The sequence below is a fragment of the Microtus pennsylvanicus genome, chromosome 3 (genome assembly GCF_037038515.1).
Source record: "Microtus pennsylvanicus isolate mMicPen1 chromosome 3, mMicPen1.hap1, whole genome shotgun sequence".
Classification (NCBI taxonomy): Eukaryota; Metazoa; Chordata; class Mammalia; order Rodentia; family Cricetidae; genus Microtus; species Microtus pennsylvanicus.
This window is the reverse complement of record NC_134581.1, coordinates 54244152-54266320: the sequence shown is the minus strand read 5'-3', so window position 1 is coordinate 54266320 and position 22169 is coordinate 54244152. Positions and strand designations below refer to the sequence as shown.

At 47.8% G+C, this 22169-nt stretch overlaps 1 protein-coding gene and 1 long non-coding RNA gene across 6 annotated transcripts in view; one reads left to right on the top strand and one right to left on the bottom strand.

Annotated features, from left to right (window-relative positions):
• Positions 1 to 16051, top strand: part of Dapk2 (death associated protein kinase 2) — a 118774-nt gene extending 102723 nt beyond the window's left edge. For 4 of the 5 annotated variants that reach the window (XM_075965412.1, XM_075965410.1, XM_075965411.1 and 1 more), the window contains one exon: positions 1180 to 12468. In XM_075965412.1, coding sequence (XP_075821527.1) covers positions 1180 to 1794 — 615 coding nt within the window. In that variant the 3' untranslated portion in view covers positions 1795 to 12468. The other variant, XM_075965414.1, reaches the window with a different exon arrangement.
• A 2584-nt stretch (positions 16052 to 18635) lies between these two features.
• Positions 18636 to 20065, bottom strand: LOC142847015 (uncharacterized). Its single transcript, XR_012910115.1, has 3 exons — positions 19345 to 20065; positions 18770 to 18962; positions 18636 to 18665 (listed from the first exon to the last, which is right to left on the bottom strand). It is a non-coding gene; the product is annotated as an uncharacterized LOC142847015 (long non-coding RNA).
• Between the last annotated feature and the right edge of the window lie 2104 nt (positions 20066 to 22169).

Below are 22169 nucleotides of genomic sequence, written 5' to 3'. Positions count from 1 at the left end.
ACTGGCTCAGTACTAGAGTACTTGCCTCGTTTGCATGAGGCTGTGAGTTCTATCCAAAGCATTGCAAAACCAAACAAAAAAATAAATAAATAAAATAGGGTTATGCTACCATAAGTTTGTATTTCATGGGTTCAGAGAGCCAATGAAACCATCATAGACCTCAGCTAAGATACTTTTCCTTCAGAGGCCAGCTCACAAAATGTTCTTTATTGTAAATCATGTTGCAAACAGATCTATGGCCACTAAAACCTTGACTGTAATCAGGTCCCTTTCCTTCTCTGCCTTCTGGGCTCTCATTAAGGGATTAATGCAAGTCTGTCATGTAGCTTCTTTAGGTTCTGTGTGGCCTCAGGGATTGAGTCCTGAGACAGAGACCTGGTGGTGAAGAAAAGCCAGATCTATTAGGACAGCTCTGTTCCCTGGTAGAGGGTCAAGGCAGAAAACAAATCCCCACAATCCACCTGCAGTGGAGGGCTGACTGGTTTTCACAGTTTGGCATGAAAAGCACATTGGGAGTAATAGGGGCACTCAGAGCAAGGCTCCAGCCCTGGTTCTATGGGCTGAACACTCTGCAGACTGCCTTCCCTGTTCACGGAGAACGCCCATAGGAATGAGCTAAGTGTGGATGTAGAAGAAGGATAGAGACCTATAGACAATAAATTCCTTTACTCCCTAAAGGATGGAGAAGGCCAATAATCTTCCAAGTTGGGACGTTCCCAGAGTCCAAAGCTAGAGAGCCTCTTGGGCTCCTTGCTGCTGAGCATGCTGGCTTTTGCCAAGGCTGCCGTGTCCTGAAAGGCAGATACCCGCAGCCTTCCTCTGCCTGCCATAGCCTGCATGTTTCGGCCCTTGAATGGATGTTCGCAGAGCCCTAGTTGCAGCCTACTTGTCTGTGTGAGCTACTATTAAATTCTACGTGTGTGGTAACCCTCTCTAATGGCCATGGAGCCCTTTGCCCTGCAGTGAGCATGCAGGCAGCACCCCCACATTCCTTTAACGTTTCTTATGGCCTTGTTGGGGGCGGCAGTGCTAGCCTCACCCTGGCCCTTTCTCCTGTGTCTTGACATAAGCAGTGAATGCCAAAGAAGCCATGCGTGTGCCTTCCGCCTGCAGCTTGGACTGCCCTGTGGAGCACATATCATGTTAATATTCTGGTTCTTCTGTCTGAACACTTACTAGTCAAAAGGAGAAGCCAGAGCCCCTGAACAGTGGAAGACACAACCTGCCCAGCTGAAGACCAAACGCCTGAGAGAGTACACCCTCAAATGCCACTCAAGCATGCCCCCCAACAACACTTATGTCAACTTCGAGCGCTTTGCCCGTGTGGTAGAGGATGTGGCTCAGGTGGATAAGGGATGCCTGGCCCTAGCAGGAGCCCATGACACCCTGCAGGATGATGTGGAGGCCTTGCTGGCTATCTACAACGAAAAGGATGCCTGGTACCGAGAAGAGAATGAGAAGGCCCGCCATAACCTGTCCCAGCTCAAGTATGAGTTCCGCAAGGTGAAGTCCCTGAAGAAGCTCCTGAGAGAGGACATCCGGAGCACAGGGGCCGGCCTTGGAGGTGTGGCCAGGAAGCTAGACCATCTGCAGGGGCAGTTTGAGGCTTTGAGGCAGCAGCTCTCAGCAGACATCCAGTGGATGCAGGAGCTGCTGGGCAGTGTTCAGCTGGAGAGCGGGAACACCGATGGCTACAGTGTGGGCTCCATGTTCCACCAGAACACCAGTGAGTCCCTATCGGAGCTGCTCAACAGATCACACGTGGAGGACATCCTGGCCGGCTTGAAGCTCTGAGCATGAGTCTAATCATAGTGCATTCCCAGTGCTTTGCAGAAGCACGCTGTCTTCCACTCTACTGGGGTATCCCACCGGATTTATTCCGCAGAGTGTGTGTGTTCAGCCCTTCTACTCCCTCTAGAGCTCCTCAGCCACTGGGGTGCTAGTTAGTGGCTTACTCTGCACCCCCCTCACCAGCCTGACTTTCTGAGAGGGTTCTGACAAAGCAGCTGAGCCATGGAAATAATTAGAAAATGTATCCCCTCAGCATGCTCTTCTCGGGGGGGGGGATATCTGCCGGCCCCAGGGGATTCTTGATAACTGAGTAATGAGGATTGATTGACACACCTCTCATGTTCCGTCTGCGTGCCTTTGTGGAGATCTTGGTAATGATTGACATAACTAGGAATAACTTAGCTGGCAGGGTGCTTTCTGGTTACAGAGTTGGGGTTCTAAAATATACAGAGAAAATACTAACTTTCTTTTAAATTGTCTTCTCACTCATCAAGTTTTGATGTCTGTGACCTTATTGGATCCTTAAAGAACTCTCTGAGATAAGAGGCTGGGATATAGCTCAGCTTTTAGAGGGTTCGCCTAGCAGCCACAGAGCTCTGGGTTCAATCCCCAGCACAGCATATACTGAGCTTGGTAGTACATACCTCTATCTGGTATTTAGGAGGAGGAGCCAAACGGATTGGGAGTTCAGAATCATCTCTGGCTATGCAGTGCTTTTGAGTTAAAGGTCAGCCTGGGCTATTTAGGCCCCTGTCTCAAGGTGGGGAGGGGCTCTGTGAGCTGAGAAGGCAAATGGCAGTGTTATTACTATTCATTTCTGTCACCAATGAGGAAATTGACTCAGAGGAGGGGAATGAGTTAGGATCATTCATAGTCTGTTGGAAACCCAGGGTGCCCGTGTTTGAGGTGAGGTATGGAGGAAGTCTAGCGAAGCTAAGCTGTAATGTCCACCATACTACTAAAGTTCTGATCTCAGAGGCTAAGGTTCAATTTTGCATCAAGAATGAAGACAGGAGGCTCACTAGGAAGTGTTAACTCATGTTCTAGGCCAGTAGGCCCTGAAGTCTGGAAACCCAGAGAGCTTTGGGAAGCATAGTGCTCACTGGGCTCTTCTAGCTCCAAAACTTTGAGCATCATGAGGGTTGTGTGATGTCACCTCCCTTTCCTAGGAGGAAGGCCATCAATACTTTCATGCAGACAGCACATAGAATTCGGCCCCTGGACCCACGTGGTGCTAGGAGCTTGGGATTGGGGGCAAATTGTATTGTTTCAAGTACCTCCACAGCCTCGCAGAACATCCATCACAATTGTATTAAATATTATTCTCAGGTTAGTGAGAAGACAAAGAAAGGATGTGACTTGTCCCGGGTCACCACGTTAGTGATAAAAGTGGGAGCCTTCTGATGAGTCTGTAGCTCTTTCTGATTCTCTTAACTGCTTGGATTCCAGGAACTTATGTCGTGCTTGAGAAGTGGGTGTTACCCAAGTTTATCCATCCATTCAGACATAGTTAGCAGGCATCTGCCAGTTCCCAAATAATTGACTTGAGTCTGGGGACGTGGTGTTAAGTAATATCAAATTGGTTTTCTACTTCCTCGGAGTTCTCAATTAAGTGATAGATTCTATCATTAATCAAGAATTATATAACTGCAAAACTCAGCTTGTTCCTATGCTATGAAAGAGAGGTAGGCAGCACTGCAAGGCCTAGAGAGAGAGAGAGAGAGAGAGAGAGAGAGAGAGAGAGAGAGAGAGAGAGAGAGAGAGGTGGATCTGCTCAGGGGAGGCAACCATGTATGGAAGACCCTGGGACTGTGGTCAGCTAAGCAAGCCAAGGAGAGAGGTCATCATGTCAGTGTTCTGTGACGAGAGAGGAACGGGAGGAAAGCTAAAGGAGAGAAGATGGGAGCGTGTATTGTGTAGAGGTGGCTGAGGAAGAGCAGGTCCAGCGGGGCTTTGGCGTGTTGAGGAGGTCCGCCTTTGTTCCCAGGGTCACCAGGATCACTGGTCCTGGCCAATGCTGAAGGAGGATTTCTCAGTGGGCAGCGCAGACTAGACTTTGATTTAATGAAGCAATTCTTTAGAATCCTATCTTTTTTAAAAAAAAAATTAGCAAGCTGGATCATTTAAAGTATCACATATAATCACTAACAGAAACTATTTTAATCAAATATAAAAACCCCACAATTTTAAGATGTAGGATTATTTTGTAGACAATTAAGAAAGAAAAAAAAATCCCATCATGGGCAGTCTTCTAGGAAATACTATACAATGTGAGGGCGACCGAGAGACAGCGCCACCGTGCAGAGAAAACACGCCTGGCTGAACGCGGACCCTGGGTAGAGATGAGAACCTCAGAGCGGGAGGCCTGGCTACCTTTGCAGCATTACTCTTTGGGACTGGACCACGTCATTGTGTATCAGAAGAACCCCGATCAGGGACTGCTCTGCCCCGGAGTCGAAGGCAGGGTGACCTGGATCACCAGAGCTGTGCAGTGTTTTCTCCAGATGGCCTGCTTCAGTCCAGGCCCACAGTATAAGACGCCGCATTGTTTGGGAGGTGCTGCTGATGTCTGACGTCTGACATTGCACATCCTGGAATCAAGGAAAGATTGAGAACCCTGTGCCTTACCCTAAAGACAGATGACTCCACAGTTGCTCCAAAGTCCTGTATGAGCTGTCAAGGCATGTTGCATACTTGTTTGATACAAGACGCTACAAATGTTAAAGGTCCTTTTGGTTGCATCAACAGACCTTGATCTTTAGATCTTCTGGTTTGCCTTGAAGAAGAAAGCCATGGATGGGAAGATGCTCATGAACCTTCTTTGAAGGCTGAAGTAAATGCAAGAAGATTTGAGTGTTGGTGCTGACTTACTTAGGGAGGATGGGAAAGGGAGGAGAGCTGGTTTACTTGGGTTGGCGGAATCGGCTACTCTGTTCATGCTGAGAGGGTCCCCCGAGGTAAATTACCCAATACTCTCTCCGTATAGCAGCTTATGGGGCAATCCTTCTCCAAGGTCACATAGCTGTCAGCCTTTGAGCTGACTCAGAGCCACAAGCCATAAGCCACAGTGAAACTGTCCTCTGTGTTCATGGCCGGTCATTGGTAACAGTGTCTCCTCTAGATGTTTCACAACCTGATCTTCCGATGTCACCTGCCAGACAAACTCCTTTCTCCTAAGGTATCAGAACCTGATAAAGGGGTATCTGAGGAGGCCCAGGAAATAAATGCAGCCAGTGGCCCTGTTTGCCCCTTACAGGCTCACAGCTGGTATTTTTTTTTCTTTTGAAGACTTGAGGGATTTTTATTTTATTTTATTGATTTTTATTGAGCTCTACATGTTTCTCTGCTCCCTTCCCTGCCTCTCCTTTCCCCTTCAATCCTCTCCCAAGCTCCCAATTTACTCAGGAGATCTTGTCTTTTTCTACTTCCCACAGCTGGTATTTTAATAGCCACCTGGAGCACAGGACTATCGCGGCAGAAAGGGATGTGGGGAGTGAAATGTTTCATTGGGACCCAGAGGAAGGCAGCCCAGGAGCAGCACACTTCTCTATGAACCACCGCCACCATGGAAGCTTTCGCATTTAGGGAGGATATATTTATATATGGGGAGGCATATATGTGTGCAGTACAGTTTATACATATGTGTGTGCACGTGGAACCCAGTGGTCAACCTTGTTATTCCTCTGGAGAGATCTTCCTTGGTTTTAGTCTTAGGGTTTCTGTTGCTGTGAAGAGATGCCATGACCAAAGCAACTCTTACAAAGAAAAACATTTAATTGAGGTGGCAGTATACAGTTTCAGAGGTTTAGTTCCTTATCATCATGGGGAGCATGGTGGCCGAGAGCATGGCAGTGGGCGTATTAGAGTTGCAGAGGGGCCAGTTCAGTTGAACAAATGCTTATTGTATTCTGTTTCTGGAGGAGGTGACAGATAAGGACAGGGCAATCCTTGGATAAGAGGTGCAGTGTACTGAGTTCATGGTTGGTAGGGAGAGGTTCTTTAGTGATGTAGTCACTGGTAAACTCACCCAGGCTCCTGTAAACAACTGTCATGTATCTCATCAGACACACATAAACACACACAGTCACACACAGATACACACAGACACACATAGACACACAGAGACACACAGATACACACAGACATATACAGATACACACAGACACACACAGAAACACACAGACACACAGACACACACAGATACACACAGACACACATAGACACGCACAGACACACAGAGACATACTCAGACACACACAGATACACACAGACACACGCAGACACAAATAGACACACAGACACACAGATACACACACAGACACACACAGATACACATAGACACACAGAGAAACACACAGACACACAGAGACATACACAGACACAGACACAGACACACACAGATACACACAGATACACATAGACACACAGAGAAACACACAGACACACAGAGACATACACAGACACACAGAGACAGACACAGACACACAGATACACATAGACACACAGAGAAACACACAGACACACAGAGACATACACAGACACACAGATACACACAGACATATACAGATACACACAGACACACAGAGAAACACACAGACACACAGAGAAACACACAACACACAGAGACATACACAGACACACAGAGACAGACACACACACAGACATGCACAGCCACACACACAGATACACATAGACACACAGAGAAACACACAGATACACAGAGACATACACAGACACACAGAGACAGACACACACACAGACATGCACAGCCACAACACAGATACACATAGACACGCACAGACACCCCCCCCCACATGACTTGAAAGTAGAAGAGGCACTAGTTAGGAAGAGAAGTAGTAAAAGAGTAGAGGAGAAATGGGAAGGATTAATGGGGTATGCATGTGTATATGTGTATGTGTGTGAGAATATGATTGAAACACATTATGTACATGTATGAAAATGTCATAATGAAACCATATATTAAATATAATTAATATATGCTAATAAAAACATTAAGAAGTTACTCAAAGTGGAAAAAATATATAGTATCAAGCCAATGGGGCTCAGTCAACTGGGAGGTGGAAAAGACTTGGTAAGCAATCCTTTAGAGCAGAGGCTCTCAACCTTCCTAACACTGTGACCCTTTCATACAGTTCCTCATGCTGTGGTGATCTCCAACCATAAAATTATTTTCATTGCTACTTCATAACTGTAATTTTGCTACTGTTATCAATCATAATGTCAATATTTGTGTTTTCTGATGGTCTTAGGCAACCCCTATGAAGGGTTCGTTTGACCCCCATAGAGGTCACAATTCATAGGATGAGAACCGCTGAGGTAGAGGTATCAGACATAGCAGAGATGAGTTCTGGCTCAGGCAGAGGGCAGGAAGGACAGCAGAAGGCTGCGGAGGTCTTGAGCAGCTGCCCCATCACGGAGATACCTGCCTCCTCCTGTGTCGGTAGGAAGAAGGTTCTGGGCAGAATCTGGAGGACTGAGTGCAGACTGGATCAGGAGCTTGGAATTGTTGAGTCAAAGTTGGAAAGGGGAGGTTACAGAGGTTCAGGGGTTTTTGTCTGTAACTTTATGAAGGGAACACTCTCAAAACTGACACAGAAGTCTGGAGGAACAGAATGAGGACCTCTATATGTCACACCCTGCTTCTGCAGGGATCAAGCCGAGGGCAGCCGCTTCATTTTAATTCCCTACTCCAACTTCTTTAATTCTCCTTTTCTAGCTTCTTTTGAAGTGTTTCAAGTACTTTAAAGCGAACTTTAAATGTATTCAACTCATAAGCCCTTCTTCCCCCTTTAGAGATATCTTGCTGTATAATCCAGCCTGATCTCAAATTCACAATCCTCCTGCCTCAGCCTACCAAGCGCTGTGGTTATGGGTGTGTGCCACCAGGCCTGGCAGGACCTTCCTCAGGTGCCTTCCAAATTTTTGTTTGAGACAAAGTCTCTCATTCTCCTGGAACCTCACCAAGAAGGCTGGGGTAACTGGCCTCTGGGCTTCCGGGAATCCACCTGTCTCCTCCTCCTGTCTCTCTGTTACTAGAGTTACAAACACATGCCACTGTACCCAGAATTATGTGGGTTCTGGCGGAGGTGGGGGTGAACTCAAATCCTCATGCTTGCAAGGCAAATCTTTACTGACTGAGTTGTCTTTTTTGTAAAATTCTCATGTTTTCATCATGGCTCTATCTCTCCATAAACTTAAACCATCCTCACACGACCAGGGTATCTGCTGCATTCAGTTGGTTTGTTCGTATCAGGATGCAAGCAGAGCTCACACATGCCATTTAGGCGATACCTTTAAATTCTCTTGTGGGCACAGGAGGGAAAGTTTTGAAAAGTTTTTTCTTAGAGACGGAAGTTGCTCAACAAACAGAAAGTCTGGTAAAGAGGATTAAAAAGATGTCCGTGTATCTGTGCTAAAACCTCACAGGAAAATGAGGCTAGACCAAGCACGGAAAGGAACATTTTCACCTCCTCCCATTGGTTGACCACTGCAGGGCCAGCTCTGGGGTACCTAGCCTTTCTGCTCACCCTACCCAGGCAGGAGGAGGCAGAGACACCCACAGATTTTTCATTTACGAAGGGAGGGGAAGAGGTGTCTTCAGGAGAGAAACTTAACAGAGAGAAGGGAGGTCTACCAGACCCAAAGTGGTAGTCCACGGCAGGAGAGAGAAGTGGCTGTCCCTGCCTTTCTGTGGCGGCGTGTGGGACCGCCAGGATGGCACAGATGGAGACTTGAAGAGCTACAGTCTATTTGCAGCCCCTGTGGAAAGCCTGGTATTTAGAGAAAAATCACTGGAGGGGACGCCACAGTTCCTTTCTCACATTCTTGAGGGTGGCTCCTGCTGCTGTGCTTCCTCTCCCTGCTCTGTGGCTGTAGTTTTAGACCCTAGGACACACCCCTGGGCTGTTTCAAAGACATTTGCGTCTGTGTCAACAAAACCTGACTCCAGCCACAGCTTCTGTTTTCTTACCTTTTTTTCTCGGACACTGAACGTTCCTGGGAGGTTGGTCAGAAATGCCCAGGCTCCCTGGTATCAGTGATAGGCCATAATTGGAAGATGAGCACTCACTGTCTGTTGGAAGGGAGGCAGACACAGCCTCTGTTCAAGAGGAATAATGCCACATTATTTCTGGGGACAGGTCTCACTGCAGAATTTATGTCTCTGACTTTCCAGGCAGAGATGACAGCATCAGCCTTTTGAGAGACTCTTAGCAACCAAGGAGCCATTAACGAGGAAAGGCCAGCCTGACAGATTTATAGCTTAGATGGCCTCTTCCTTGGAACTCATGTGGTTGTGTGTAGCATATAGAATGGACCTAGGAGGAATTGTCACCTCCTGTTAATAACCTGGGAGTAGGTCCCTATGACATTTCATCTGTTCAGTGAGTGACACTGTTGAGCTAGTAGGAAGTGGAGCTGTCTTTAGTATAATTCCCCTGGCCTGCATCTTGTCTCTCCAGCTATGGGGATGGAGTAGGGGGTGGCAATGAGACATTTCTCTTCTAGGTGAGGAAACCCATCAGTAAGTGCATAAGAACTCTTTTCTTTTCCTGAGTCTACTGATCTACGGGGTCAAATTTCCTTATGAAAAACAAATACACCCTACCAGGATTAGGCTCAAAGGTCATTCATGGCTGAGTGAATTGCACCTCTCAATGGTATTATGATGCTGATTAAAGTGCCCTGGGTGCTTTATTGGTGGTGTGAGCAGGTTCAGATTTAGGATTTCTTTATTATATTTATGTGGTGTGTGTGTGTGTGTGATGTGTGTGTGCATACAAGTGCCCCATGGCCCATGTGTGGAGATCAGAGGACAGTGTTTTTGTCACATGAAATCTGGGATTGAACTCAGGTCATCAGGCTTGGCAGCAAGCACCCTTACCCACTGAGTCATCTTGTTGGCCTGGATCTGGGGTTTCATTCCAGTCTGTTTGTCAGGAGCTCAGGGAATCAGTGCAACAGCGCAGCTAGTAAGAGGGAGCATTATTGACTTGGGGAGGAAGGAGGAATGGCCTGGAAGTATAGACAAGGACACTAGCAAATCCCAGTGTCTTCAGGTTGCTTCCCCCACTGCCAACCTGGCATCATTGAGCTCCATACATAAGATCACGCAAGGCTCTAGTGATGTCAGAGTTGACAGTATCTGTTAGAAGACGTTTGAGTTACATGTGACATATTTGGGAGCATGGGGTGAGGTAGTCTTGGCATGGACCTCATGCCAGATGCCAGCCCAAAGCTGTGTAGATGGTGTCTGGTGCCATGAGGGTAGATGAGGGTGGAGCTGGGCTCTGAATGTGGTTAGGTAGGACCAGCTCTGAAGAGCCTACGGGTTGCCTTCGGCAGCTCTCAGTATGACAGCATCACAGGCTGTCAGAACAGAAACAGCTGCGTCGGCCTCGGGGATCACCCTGGGCAGTTGTCCTGGGGCTGCAGGGTCCTCTGAGAATCCACAGAAGCTATCAACTGTCCTGGGAACCATTGCTTGCCTGGACACACACACAGGCGCGCGCACACACACACACACACACACACAGACACACACACACCTTTACTCCCACAAATAATATATCATAAACTGTGTGATTCAGTGGTTCTTAATATTTTTACAAGCTTGTACAGCCACTGCCACATTTTTATTAACCCAGAAGGCAAACATGCTCTTAGGGCTGGAGAGGTGACTCAGGAGGTGAGAGTACTTGCTACTTTTCCTGAGGACCTGCGTTGTATTCCCAGAACCCACAGAGGGCATTGGCTCCCCATGAAGCTAGAGTTGCAGGCAGTTGTGAGCTGCTCAACATGGGTGCTGGGAACGAAACTCAGGTCCTCTGGAAGAGCAGCGTTACCTTCGTTTTATTCTAATTATGTGTATGGGGGAGGTACACGTGAGTCAGGTGTCTGAGGTGACCTGAGGCATTGGATCCCTGGTATCTGGAGCTACAGGTGGCTGTGTGCTGCTGGACATGGGTGCTGAGAACCAAAGTCAGGTCCTTTGCAAGAACAGAATGAACTCTTACCCGCTAAGCCTTCTCTCCAGGCCCAAGATCATTCTTTCATAGCCGGTCCACAATCTCTCCTGGCCCCAGCTAGTAACCTCATTATTTACCTCTTCCGGCCATTTCATAAAATGCAATCACACATAGTTGGTCTTCTGTGCCTGGCTTTTTCCTCTTTTCAAGTTCATTCATGGTTATCGTGTCTCAGAAGTTCACTAGTTTTCATAATTAACACTCCTAATTAGTATCCCATTGAATGGCTCGGCCACGTTTTGTTTATCCATACGTCGGCTGATATGCTTTTGGTTGTTTCCACTTCCTTGGATCTTAAGAATACTACATAAGGGTGATCTGGTTGCAGCGTCTGCCCCTCCATTGTAGTTGATCTGGCTGACTGGGTGGCTGTTTCTTTCCTCCCTCGGTATTTCATGTGTATGTCTGCCAAAGCTTGGTACTTGGCCAAAGATGGCTCTCCCTGTAGAGAGGACTGTTCTCCTGTCAAGGGTACATGAGTATCTCTGTTCTACTGCTAGAACCTCCAAACAAACTCTCAAGAATGGTGCTGGAGCCAGAGAGATGGCTCAGCAGGTCAAAGGCCCTCAATGCCAAGCCTGACGACCTGAGTTCACTTCCTGAGACCCACGTGGTAGAAGCAGAGGACCGGCTCCTGCAAGTTGCCCTCTGACCTCCATACACACCTGCCCCACCCCCAGCTGGTAAATAAGTAACTGTCATTAAACAAAAGAATGGGGCTACTTTGACCAGTTATATACAAATTATACTCTTAAAACCGACAGACCATTTTAGGATATTCACAGACTCCCCAAAACCTATCTCTTTGGCTAGGAAAACCTTATTTACCATTTTACAAGGGGGGGGGGGGATTTAAAAGGAAATGGAGAATAGCAGCAGCCGGTTTATTGCTGCTTGCTGGGTGGTCCTGGATTAAGAATGTCCGATCCATGGGCTCATTCAGTCTCACTAGCCCTGGCAAATGGATCTCAGTATTACAGGTGAGGTGACTGAGGCCCAGAGAAGTCGTGGTGGATGCTTTGCAGTGAAGGACTTAATCCGTGTTGTAACTGCCAGCTGGTGAATGACAACTGTGCATCTGTCCTCATTTGACCCCCACCCCCCACCACACCCCACGAAAGCCCTATTTCCTTCCATTTCTTAGTACTAGAGGAGTGCCGTACCTACCAATAGGCACGCATTTCGCCAAAACCAGTCAGTCCAGTGCTCCTTGCCATAGAATGATCCTCTCTAAGTGATATTGCTGGCTCCTGCTTCCAGCTTTTCTCACTTAGAAATGGCAATCATGTCTTCTGTCGGTCTGTGTGTGTGTGTGTTTGTGTGTGTATGTGTGTGTCTGTCTGTTTCTCTCTGTGTATCTGTCTCTATGTCTCTGTCTCAGTTTCTCCCCCCTCCTCCCGTATATGCATGCACTACACTGTGGTAATAATAGCTCAGGGGCACCCAGGAGATCTTCTGGGCAGTGAGACATTTGTAATATCACCCTTCCTGCGGCATTTGACATTCCCCCTGCATACCTTGCTGGGGAAGGAGGTTCCAGAGGCAGGCTGAGGGCAGTGTGGAGTCCAGGATCTTTGGGGATGTGTGTAGCTGCCATCTGAAACTCAGTTGACACCGTCACGCTGTTTTATCTCTCAGCCGGTGGACAACCAGCAAGCCATGGTGCGCAGGGAGTCCGTGGTCAACCTGGAGAACTTTAAGAAGCAGTATGTCCGCAGGCGGTGGAAGGTACGGCAGGGCTTGGGGTGAAGGGCAGGAGCCTAGTGGGGCTCCCCGCGTCTCTCCGGATCTCTGTGCACTTTTTACCTGGCGTCTCTCTTCTCCCTTCCCTCAGCTCTCCTTCAGCATCGTCTCCTTGTGTAACCACCTCACCCGCTCCCTGATGAAGAAGGTACACTTGAGGACAAGCGAGGACCTGGTGAGTCCGTGCAGAGCCCTTTGCTGGGCACAGCTCCTAGACTCTGGGAGTGGATGGAGGAGGGTATTAACTATTTTCAGCCACTTCTGCCCTGGAGGCTGCAGTGTGACCAGCAGAGGGATGTGTTTGAGGGAACGCCAGGCATCCTTTTCTAGGGGCTGTCTAAGGGACGGCTGCTGTCATTCCACCCCCACCCACCCCCACCCCCCCGCCCTCTGGGAACTATGGAAGTGAGTCCCATTAGACCATCCGAAATTTATTCTGGCCAAGTATGATGGTGCACATCTATAATCCAGGCACTTGAGAGGTGGAGGCAAGAGGGTCCAGGCCAGCTTAGGTGACATGAGACTCTATTTCAAACCACCCCACCTTAAGAAATTCATTTCTGACAACCCCAGTTCTTCTTTAGCATGGGTGCTAGATGCCTTCTACACTTGCTTTTCAGACTGCCTGTATCAATAACATTTGATAATATGTCTTCTTGTTATATATTTTTGTTTATTTATTTCCTTTTTTGTAGTACTAAGACTTGAATACCCAGACCTTTTGATATGCTAGGTAAATGCTATACCATTGAGCTACATCCTTGGCCCTTTAGTGTATGTTTAAACAAGAGGCTTATAATGGAATATACTCATGGGGCGGGGGGTGATTTCTAGAGCTAGTCTTCCAGATCTGCCACTTACCTGCTGTGTGGCCTCCAAGAGGTTACTTCATTTCTCAGTTCCAAAATGTCATCATTTGTAAAATGGGGATAATGACAGTTGCTACATTGTTGGACAGTGAGTGGGCTCGCTTGATGCCCTTTCCTTAAGGCCAGGTGGGTAAGTGCTCAGTGTGTGTTAGCAATTATTAGCGCTGCTTCAAGCCTTCTCTAGTTCTTGAAATGGGCCTCAGTGTTCGTGTTTCAGTTGGGAGGGGCTCCCTGGGATCACCCCTCCCTCCTTGTCGAGTAGAGAGAGCCAGGAGTGTCTGGACCTTATGATAAAAGGTGACCCTTAGCAAGGGACTGCCTGGCAGTCATCCTGTGTGAACTGAAGACACTTAGCATGAGGCCTGCACCCCAGCTGCCAGCTCATTCCTGGACTCCCCATGACCCCAACATGCCGTGAGGGGTCCTCTTTCTTTAGGATGAGCTCCTGCTTGTTCCTACTCTTGCCAGGACTTGAGAATTGGTAGCTCCAGGGGCCTGTGTGGCTCTCCGACACTGAGCCCCTCTTCTGGCCACCAGCCTCATTGACAGTAGAGGAGCCAACTTTGCTCCCTCTGAGAATCCCTGCTCGTCAGGGGCAATTTTGCCCAGCTTACTTTTGTATTGTTTGACTCTGGCTCATACTAAAAAGTTGTCATTCAGCAAAGCTTGGTTCTTTTTGTTGTCCTACTCAGACGTGGTCCACGGGGTGTTTAGCCTCAGCTTTCTTGACTTCAGCTTTCCAGCTGGCTGAGCTTGCCTGGAGGGGTGTATGATGGGACATCAGTCATGCCTTTCCCACTAAGCCCTGGACTTCTTGTCATGATATAGCTGCAGGGTGGGCTGTAAAGAATTTAAATTTCTTTCTTTTTCCTAGTGCAAAATGTAGTCTATTTTTTTTTTCTTAACTCAGATATTTGGGTCACTTGCTCAATGACTTTTCTACCGGAAGAAAAGGCTGGGTCCTATATACATGTTGTATGGTTTTTCCTATTGGACTTTCCTTAAACATTTCTTTAGAAAGATAATAACAGGGACTTTTGTTTAGGAAGCATAGAAATTAAACACTTTGGGGCCTCATTTAAATCTGAATTATTCTTTTAATAATTGGAATTAACTGGAGCTGGAAAGATGACTCAGCTATTATGAATACTTTTTCCTCTTCCAGAAACCCAGGTCTGGTTCCTAGTGCCTATTTGGTGACTCATAACCACCCCTAGCTCCAATTCCAAGGGCTCTAACTCCCTCTTCTGGCCTCCATGGGCATCTGCATGTATATGGTCCACATACATTTACTCAGGTACCAAGACAAAGTAAAACCTTGTAGTCTGAGCAAACAAAACCCCTTACAATAATAATCACGATTTTAACACTTAGATTGGTGGGACCCGACAGGAAAGACATTGTAACCTCCAGGTGGTTGTTCTAGCTCTGCTTCAACTGCCAGGTTGTACTTTTGTGAAAGTGGAACTCAGAAGTCATTCCCTTTGAAAGGCTTTGCAGTAAAGCTTGCCGAAGGCATGGTGGAAGCCAGGTGAGGCCGAGGGTCTGGAGCGATGGCCGGAAGATCTTACAGAAAAATCAACTTCTTCCCCACAGACTGAGCTCAGGAGACCCAGTGCCCCACAAACCACCTTTCCAAGTGGCCTTGATTAGTGACAGGCACAAATGGCGTTAAATGACATTTTCACTGCTGTAATTGGGCTCCTCCTGGCACCTGTTTTCCCATGGATGCCCTACCTGCTTCCCTGCCCCCTGAGAAGGAGGCCTCAATACAATTAGTTTGGCCTCATTTCATATTGCTGTCTGCCAGAGGTCTCTGGGTGGCGCTAAGGGCTTCCCTTTGACATCACCTCCACTTCCCCCAGCTTATAGAGTATATGGACTTGGGCTGCTGGGTGTTGCTCTGTTCACAGCATCCTGTGACGCCCACCCTGGGTCTCTTCTTCTCCTCCCCAGAGGAACTGCGAGAGTGACACAGAGGAGGACATCGCCAGGAGGAAAGCCCTTCACCCCCGGAGGAGGAGCAGTACCTCCTAACTTGCCTGGTTTTCAGTGGCTGCCAGGGAAGTCCACGTTCCTTATGTTCCTTCTATGCAAGTTCTTGGGCCCTGCTTGTCACCGGTACCCAGACCTTCTCTGTTCCTGAGCACAAGAGAGAGGAGTCTGCAGGACTCAGAACTTTCAGGAGACCCTGGGAGCCGTGGCTGTCTCCTGCTGAGGAGTCTCCAGCATTCTCCAGAAAACTGGCAGTCATCTGTCTGCTAACTTTGAAAGCTGGGATGGGGTGTGGACTGAGGAAATGGCTATAAAGGAGTTTCATCTTCACCACAGGTTAAAGTCAGGTTTAGGCAGCTTTCCTTACTCGGTGACATCGTTCGGAACCAGCCTCGGCAGCCATCATAGCAGAAAGACAGAAGCCGACTCTATCAGGACACATGCGTGAAGAGAATTTCTAGAGAGTGAGGGACCAATCTTGTGACCTCCCAGAATTCACAGGAGTCAGGATGTCCAACGTCAGACTGTACAGCAGCCTCTTGTCAGCCTACTGTGTTGTGATTTTTTCCTCATTTTTATTATTAAACTTCTTGTTTATCTAATGTTTGGCTGTTTTAGGAGCTATCTCCATCTGGTTCCCTTTAGCCCAAAACCCTGTACTTAGGGAACACTAGGGTTGACTGCAGCTCAGGAGCTTCTGAGCAATCTTTTGCTGACAAGATGCGGGCCCTTTCATCCTCTCTTGAAAGTGTCCAGCCCTTTCCTCCTCACAGAAGGCCATGACCCTTCCACCACCACTGCTGGCAGCCCTCCTCTTAGGGGATGACTTGCAGCTCTTCTAAGTCATAAGTTGAAGTCCTGGCCCTCAGTGTCACAGACTGTCACTGTCCCTGGAGATAAGAGTGATAAAACAGCTCATGAAAATAAAACGAGGTCATCAAAGTAAACCCTGATATGATATGACTAAAACCTTATAAGAAGGGGAGGATTGGGGCTGGAGAGAAGGCTCACTGATTAAGAGCAATTTCTGCTTCTGCAGAGGACCCAGGCTCCAGTCCCAGCACCCACAAGAGGCAGCTTACCAGTGACTCCAATTCCAGGGCATCTGATGCGTTCTGGTCTCCACAGGCACAAGGGACATGGTACCTGTATGTAGACGCAGGCACTCATACATGCGCATAAAATATAATAAGAAATTTCCTTTGGGCATGGTAGCTCAGGTCTGTAATCCTAGTGCTCGGAAGGCTAAGGCAGGAGGATTGCCATGAGTTCAAATCCAGACTGGGATATGGTAGCAATTTACCATATGTGGTGCTGTATACCTTTAAGTCCTAACTACTTGGGACATTGAGGCAGGATAACTTGAGCCCAGGAGTTAGAGACAGCCTGGGCAACAAGGAAGAACAGGAGAAAGAGGAGGAAATTAAGGCCCAAAGAACACGGGGAAATGGCATCTCCAAGCTAAGGAAAGAGGCCTCAAAGGAAGCTAGCTGGTAGATGTGGTGCTGTATGCCTGTCATCCCAACACAGGCGGATCATGCTACAGATTTGCAGCCACCCTGGTCTACACATTGAGTTCCAGGATAGCAGGGTGACAAAGCAAGACTCTGTCTCAAGAAGTCAAACGGTGGAGGCTTGAGGGGAGAGGGGACTGAAACCAGCCCATCCTGAATCTCAGATATCCGGCTTCTCTGGTGAGAAAATGAATTTCGGTTGTTTATCTAGTCTGGTACTGTGTTGTGACGGTGATAGCAAACTACTTACCTGTCAGTCACAGACGAGAGAGACGGGGGATGTTAACATTCTAGACAGAGAAGGGCAGAGAAGGACCCCCAGGGGAAAAGGAGAAAGATGAAAAAGTAAGGAGATTTCTACTGCATCCAAACCCAGGCTGTGTTTTCCTGGCCATAAGAATGGCTTTGTTTACCAGAGTCAAGGAAGACTCGTGGAAGCCCAAGGGGAAGGAAGTCTGGAAGGAAGTGAGAGACAAAGTGGAGCTCAGGAAATGAGTCAGGAAGTGTGTGGTGTGTGTGTGTGTGTGTGTGTGTGTGTGTGTGTGTGTGTGTGTGTGTAGGATAGAAAGAGCCCAGGTGTATCATTAATTCCCTTTGTTAGCAGTGAGGGGTTTGTTGTTTGTATAATTTTTTTACATTTATTTACTGATTGACTGATGATCGTGTGTCTGGAGGTGTGTACATGCCACAGAACACATGTGGAGCTCAGAGGACAACTTGGAAGAATCAGTTCTCTTCTGAGTCCCGTGAGTCTTGAGTTTGGTTTCAGGTGATCTCAACCTGTGGGGCTTTGTCAGCAAGCGCCATTATCCGCTCAGCGCTCCAACCAGCCACGGCCCAGGCTGCCCTTGAACTCTTGATCCTCCTACCTCCATCTCCTGAAGGGCCTTACAGGCGTGCACCAGTAATATGCTCGAGGGCAACAGTGAGTATGTGAGTATTTCAGTCATACTTTGTGAGAATCACCCAAGCTTCCTTCATGCTACAGATGAACCCAGAGCAAAATGCCCCTCCCCGACCCCTGCACCAAGAACAGAAAGACTCTAGTTCCAGAGAAGCTCGCAGCAAATGGAAGCCACACACTGCCGAGTCCCTGTGGCCTCTTCCTGCGAGCAGAGGGCAGCATGAATGGAACAAGCCCAGCAGAACCAGGTGTGTTGGCTCTGAGAGGAGAATCAACACCTCAAGGTGAGAAAGGCCACAGTGTGCCCTGAAGAAAGTGGAAGACAACCAGGTGAAAACCACATTCAATGAGAGAAGTTCTTTGAAAAGCTGAGGTGCCTGCCCTACAGTGGCTGCCTGTGTGCTTGCTAGATGCCACATTAACATCCCACAAACACAATATAAATATTTTAGCATGCACTGTGTTTTAATGTCAGCCTCACTATCTCCCCTGACTCCGGATTGAGTCCACTTCCCTTTCCCACTCATTTTATTTGCCAACAAAACAAACCAAACATCACCCAGCATATTCTGGAAGCAAAAGAAGGTCACATCTCAATAAACAAGTGAACCATGAGGCCCCTCCCTAGAAAGGAAATCCAAGCCCCGTGCTCCATGGGCCATCAAAGTAAGTACACGTGAAACCTGGACTGTTGGAAGGGACACCATCTATCTCAGGCTTGGAGAATTTTCTTTCCATCTGCCCAGGCCTCTCCACCCCCAGTTTGATGTCTCTTCATCCAGAAAATAGTTGATTATGTTATCTAGGGACAAAGTGATATTGTGAGATCTTTTATTCGATCCTCGGTTAAAGAAAAAACAAACAACAACAACAACAACAAAAAATCTGGCAATGATTCCGAGGGACCTGGGCTTCAGCAGAGGCTTCTTCTGCAATCCTGTTCACAACCTTGTAAGGGAAATGAGCTCCGCTTATAAGGATGGTGAAGCAAGCCTCTTCCGAGTCGAGAACGGTGCCTCCTTCTCCCAGCTGGAGCACTTGGGATCTGGATTCCAGCCCAGATTTGCCTACCCTGCTTTCACATTCTTTAATACTTTTCCTGGAAAAAAAAAAGTGGTAAATGAAAAAAAAAAATCCTGGAGACCCACATACAGTATGGTACTGTTTGTTTTAAAGGGCAAATCTATACATAAGAACATTGTGTTTTGGAATCAGACGACCTCAGTAAAAATCCAAGGTGAAACTACTTCACAGCAGCTTTGGTGGGGGAGGGCAAAGTGGACGCCCGCTGTGGTTCTGTGTTCTGCTTTTTTGGGGTTTGGTTTTGCAGAACTGAGGATTAAGCCCAGGTAGGTCCTTGAATGTGCTAGACAAGCACCCAGCCACTGAACCCCTGTTGTCAGGGCTCCTTCAATTCCCCCTCTCTATTTCCTTGTTTTGCTGCTGCTGTTGCATTAGTAAGAAGTGTCATAACAAAATACCTCAGTCTGGGTGAGGTGCAAGTCGACATTTATTTCCTCAGCTTTCGAGCGTTGGCTTCATCGGAGGCATCTCTGTTTAATTTGTCACTGTTTCCCAGTCTTCTTTCTGTAGATGTCTGCTTTTCTTTTCTTTTTTTTTTTTTAAAACAAGGTCATGCTGGATTAGCGCCCATGATATATCTTCAGCTTGTCTGTTTATCCCGATAAGGCCCTACCTTTAAATATAGTCACTTTCTGAAGTACAGATGACTAAGAGTTCTAGATATGAGTTTGGAGGAAGTTAACATAGTTCAGTTCATAAAAAATACCTTAGACATGGGCTGGGGACATAGTTCAATGGCAGACTGCTCTTCCAGCATGTTCAACCTCCCAGGACTGGGACAGATAGGTATAGGTACTGCTGACTTGAGTACTAGCCTGGAAGAGCCAGGGAGAAATACCTGAGTCCAGGCTCACAGCTTGGGTAGCTACGGCATTAAACCTCAGCTGTCGGCTTGATGTTCCGGGAGGAGACGGAGGACACTGGCATCTGCTGAGTCACAAGGATGTGCGCTCTGTGTAGTCACAGTTGGACATATCTCCTTTCACACACAGGGAGAGGAAATTGCAGACGAGCTGGCTGACCCTGCGTTCTTCCAGAAGGTTGTGACCTTAGCTAGCCCGGGAAGGAGTGGAAACAGGAAAGCTCCTGAGACCTACAGGCTGACAGAAGTCAGTGTTCCTCAGCTGGATCCTGGGTCATGGCTTTCTCAGACCTTCGCAATAAAAACTGCGGGCTTTGAAACTCAGGGTGCATTTCCTGGTGGGGGAGGAAGCAGGGCAGTCCTTCCTGAATGGTATAACCTGCAGACCTCACCACACGCTCGCTCAGCCTGACGCTGGAAAGCCCCACCAAGCTGTAAGAGATCATATTCTGGAAATTTCTCCCTTCTCTTACAGCCACAGTGTAACCAACCGCAGCTTGCAAACTTGCCTTAAATAGTGAGATTAACTCAGGGAGGATGGGCAGAAAGCCTGGGTCATAGACTTCAAGGTTGGGATGGATTTTACTGGTTCCTTCCCACTGCAGATGGGAAAGGACAAAGCTTTTACGTGCTTCTGTGCACCTGGGAAGGTACATAGATAAGACAAGCTTCGAGCAGCTTGTAGGAGGTTAAACACATCCCCAGGGCCACTGAGATGGCTCAGCAGATGAGCGTGCTCATCATCAAGGCTGATAACCTGAGTTTGATCCCTGGGACCCTCATGGTAGAAGGAAGGAAGCAACTTGTGACCTCTGTGCATGCATAATGGCACATACACGCGCACACACACACATGCACACGCACGCACACACACACAATGGAATAAATAAATAAGCAGTAAAACATCCATAGCACATTTTGTATATATACTGTTGTAACATGTCTGAACTGTAGCAGATGGACTACACATGTCCCAGGATAGCTATGCATGTGGCCCAACACACGTGGAGATCACAATGTCATGTCATCATGTCAAAATATTGGACACCCTGCTGGAAATAATAGTCTGCTTTCCCAGGAGCCTGGGCTGGAGATAGCTGTAGATCTCTGGCTTCATGGTAAATAAACTACTCGCTCCAATCTCATAAGGCAAGTGTGGGAGAGTGCTGTGAGTGTGTAAAGGTGGAACTTGGCCTTCTGGGGACCTGGTGAGCAGAGAGGAGGGGAAGGAGACTGCCTTGAATAGGAAGGTGACGTTCCCTGTGTTCAGTGAGCGCTGCTGCCAAAGCACCATGCTTGCCTAGTAAAATCCAGCCTTGTGGTTCTGAAACGCAGGGCAATGAGCTTAGTCAGGGGTCAAGTTCTCCAGTGGACATTGGGACCTGACAGGGAGGATGAGATGGGCACTGTGCCCAAGGGCTTTGCAGAATTGGTAGGGGGCTTATGCAGTGTCACTGAAGGTGCTGGGAGTGACAGGACCCTAAGGAACTGGCATCAAATTATTCACATTTGATAGGGTTTTTCTCTGGCTGGGCCCAAATCCATCTCCCCGAAGATCCATCTATCACCCCTGATCTGTCTTCTGCAGGCACATGCACTTAACAAATGCAGGCAACAATGGGACCATGACAGTCCTCCAGGAAGCCACAGCTTAGTGGCTTCAAGATGAAATAGGAACTAAGCCAGGAGGATCTGGGGTTTGTTTGGACAGATAAGGTCCTGGGGAGCTTTTGAGATGAGCCTAAAAGATAAGAGGGTCAACAGATAGTAAGCCAGGACCAGCCTGGGCAGAGACCCTGAGCTGGGAAGAGCTTATATCTCCCAAGGATGTGGGGAGGACTGAGAAGGTAAGACTCAGGTAGGGAGCACAGTGGAGCTGATGGGCCGGGCAAGGAAAAGACTTGGAATACAGGTTTGAGCCTCCTGGACGATGTGAGGTGGCTCTTCTTCAGGGCTGTGGTTTCGATCAGCATTTCTTAGTGTGGTCCCTGGCCAGCGACTGGAAACTCGCTAGAGGTGCTATTTTCTATCCCTGCCCACCTTTCCTATACTAGTTGTGCTGGGGGGGGGGGGGGGGCGGTGCTCAACAAACTGTTTAGATTCCACTGTGATGCTTTAGAAAAGCCGCCCTGCGAGGCCAGACGGGTCATTCTCTTGACGCATGGGTCACCACCCGGCGGGGAGGAGTGTTGAATGACCCTTTCACAGGAATTTCATATCAGATTTCCTGCTTGTCAGATGTTTACGTTATGATTCATAACAGGTGTAAAATTAGTTATGGAGTATGAGTAGCAATGAAGAGAGTTTTATGGTTGGGGTCACCACAGCATGAGGAATTTTATTGAAGGGCTACAGCCTCAG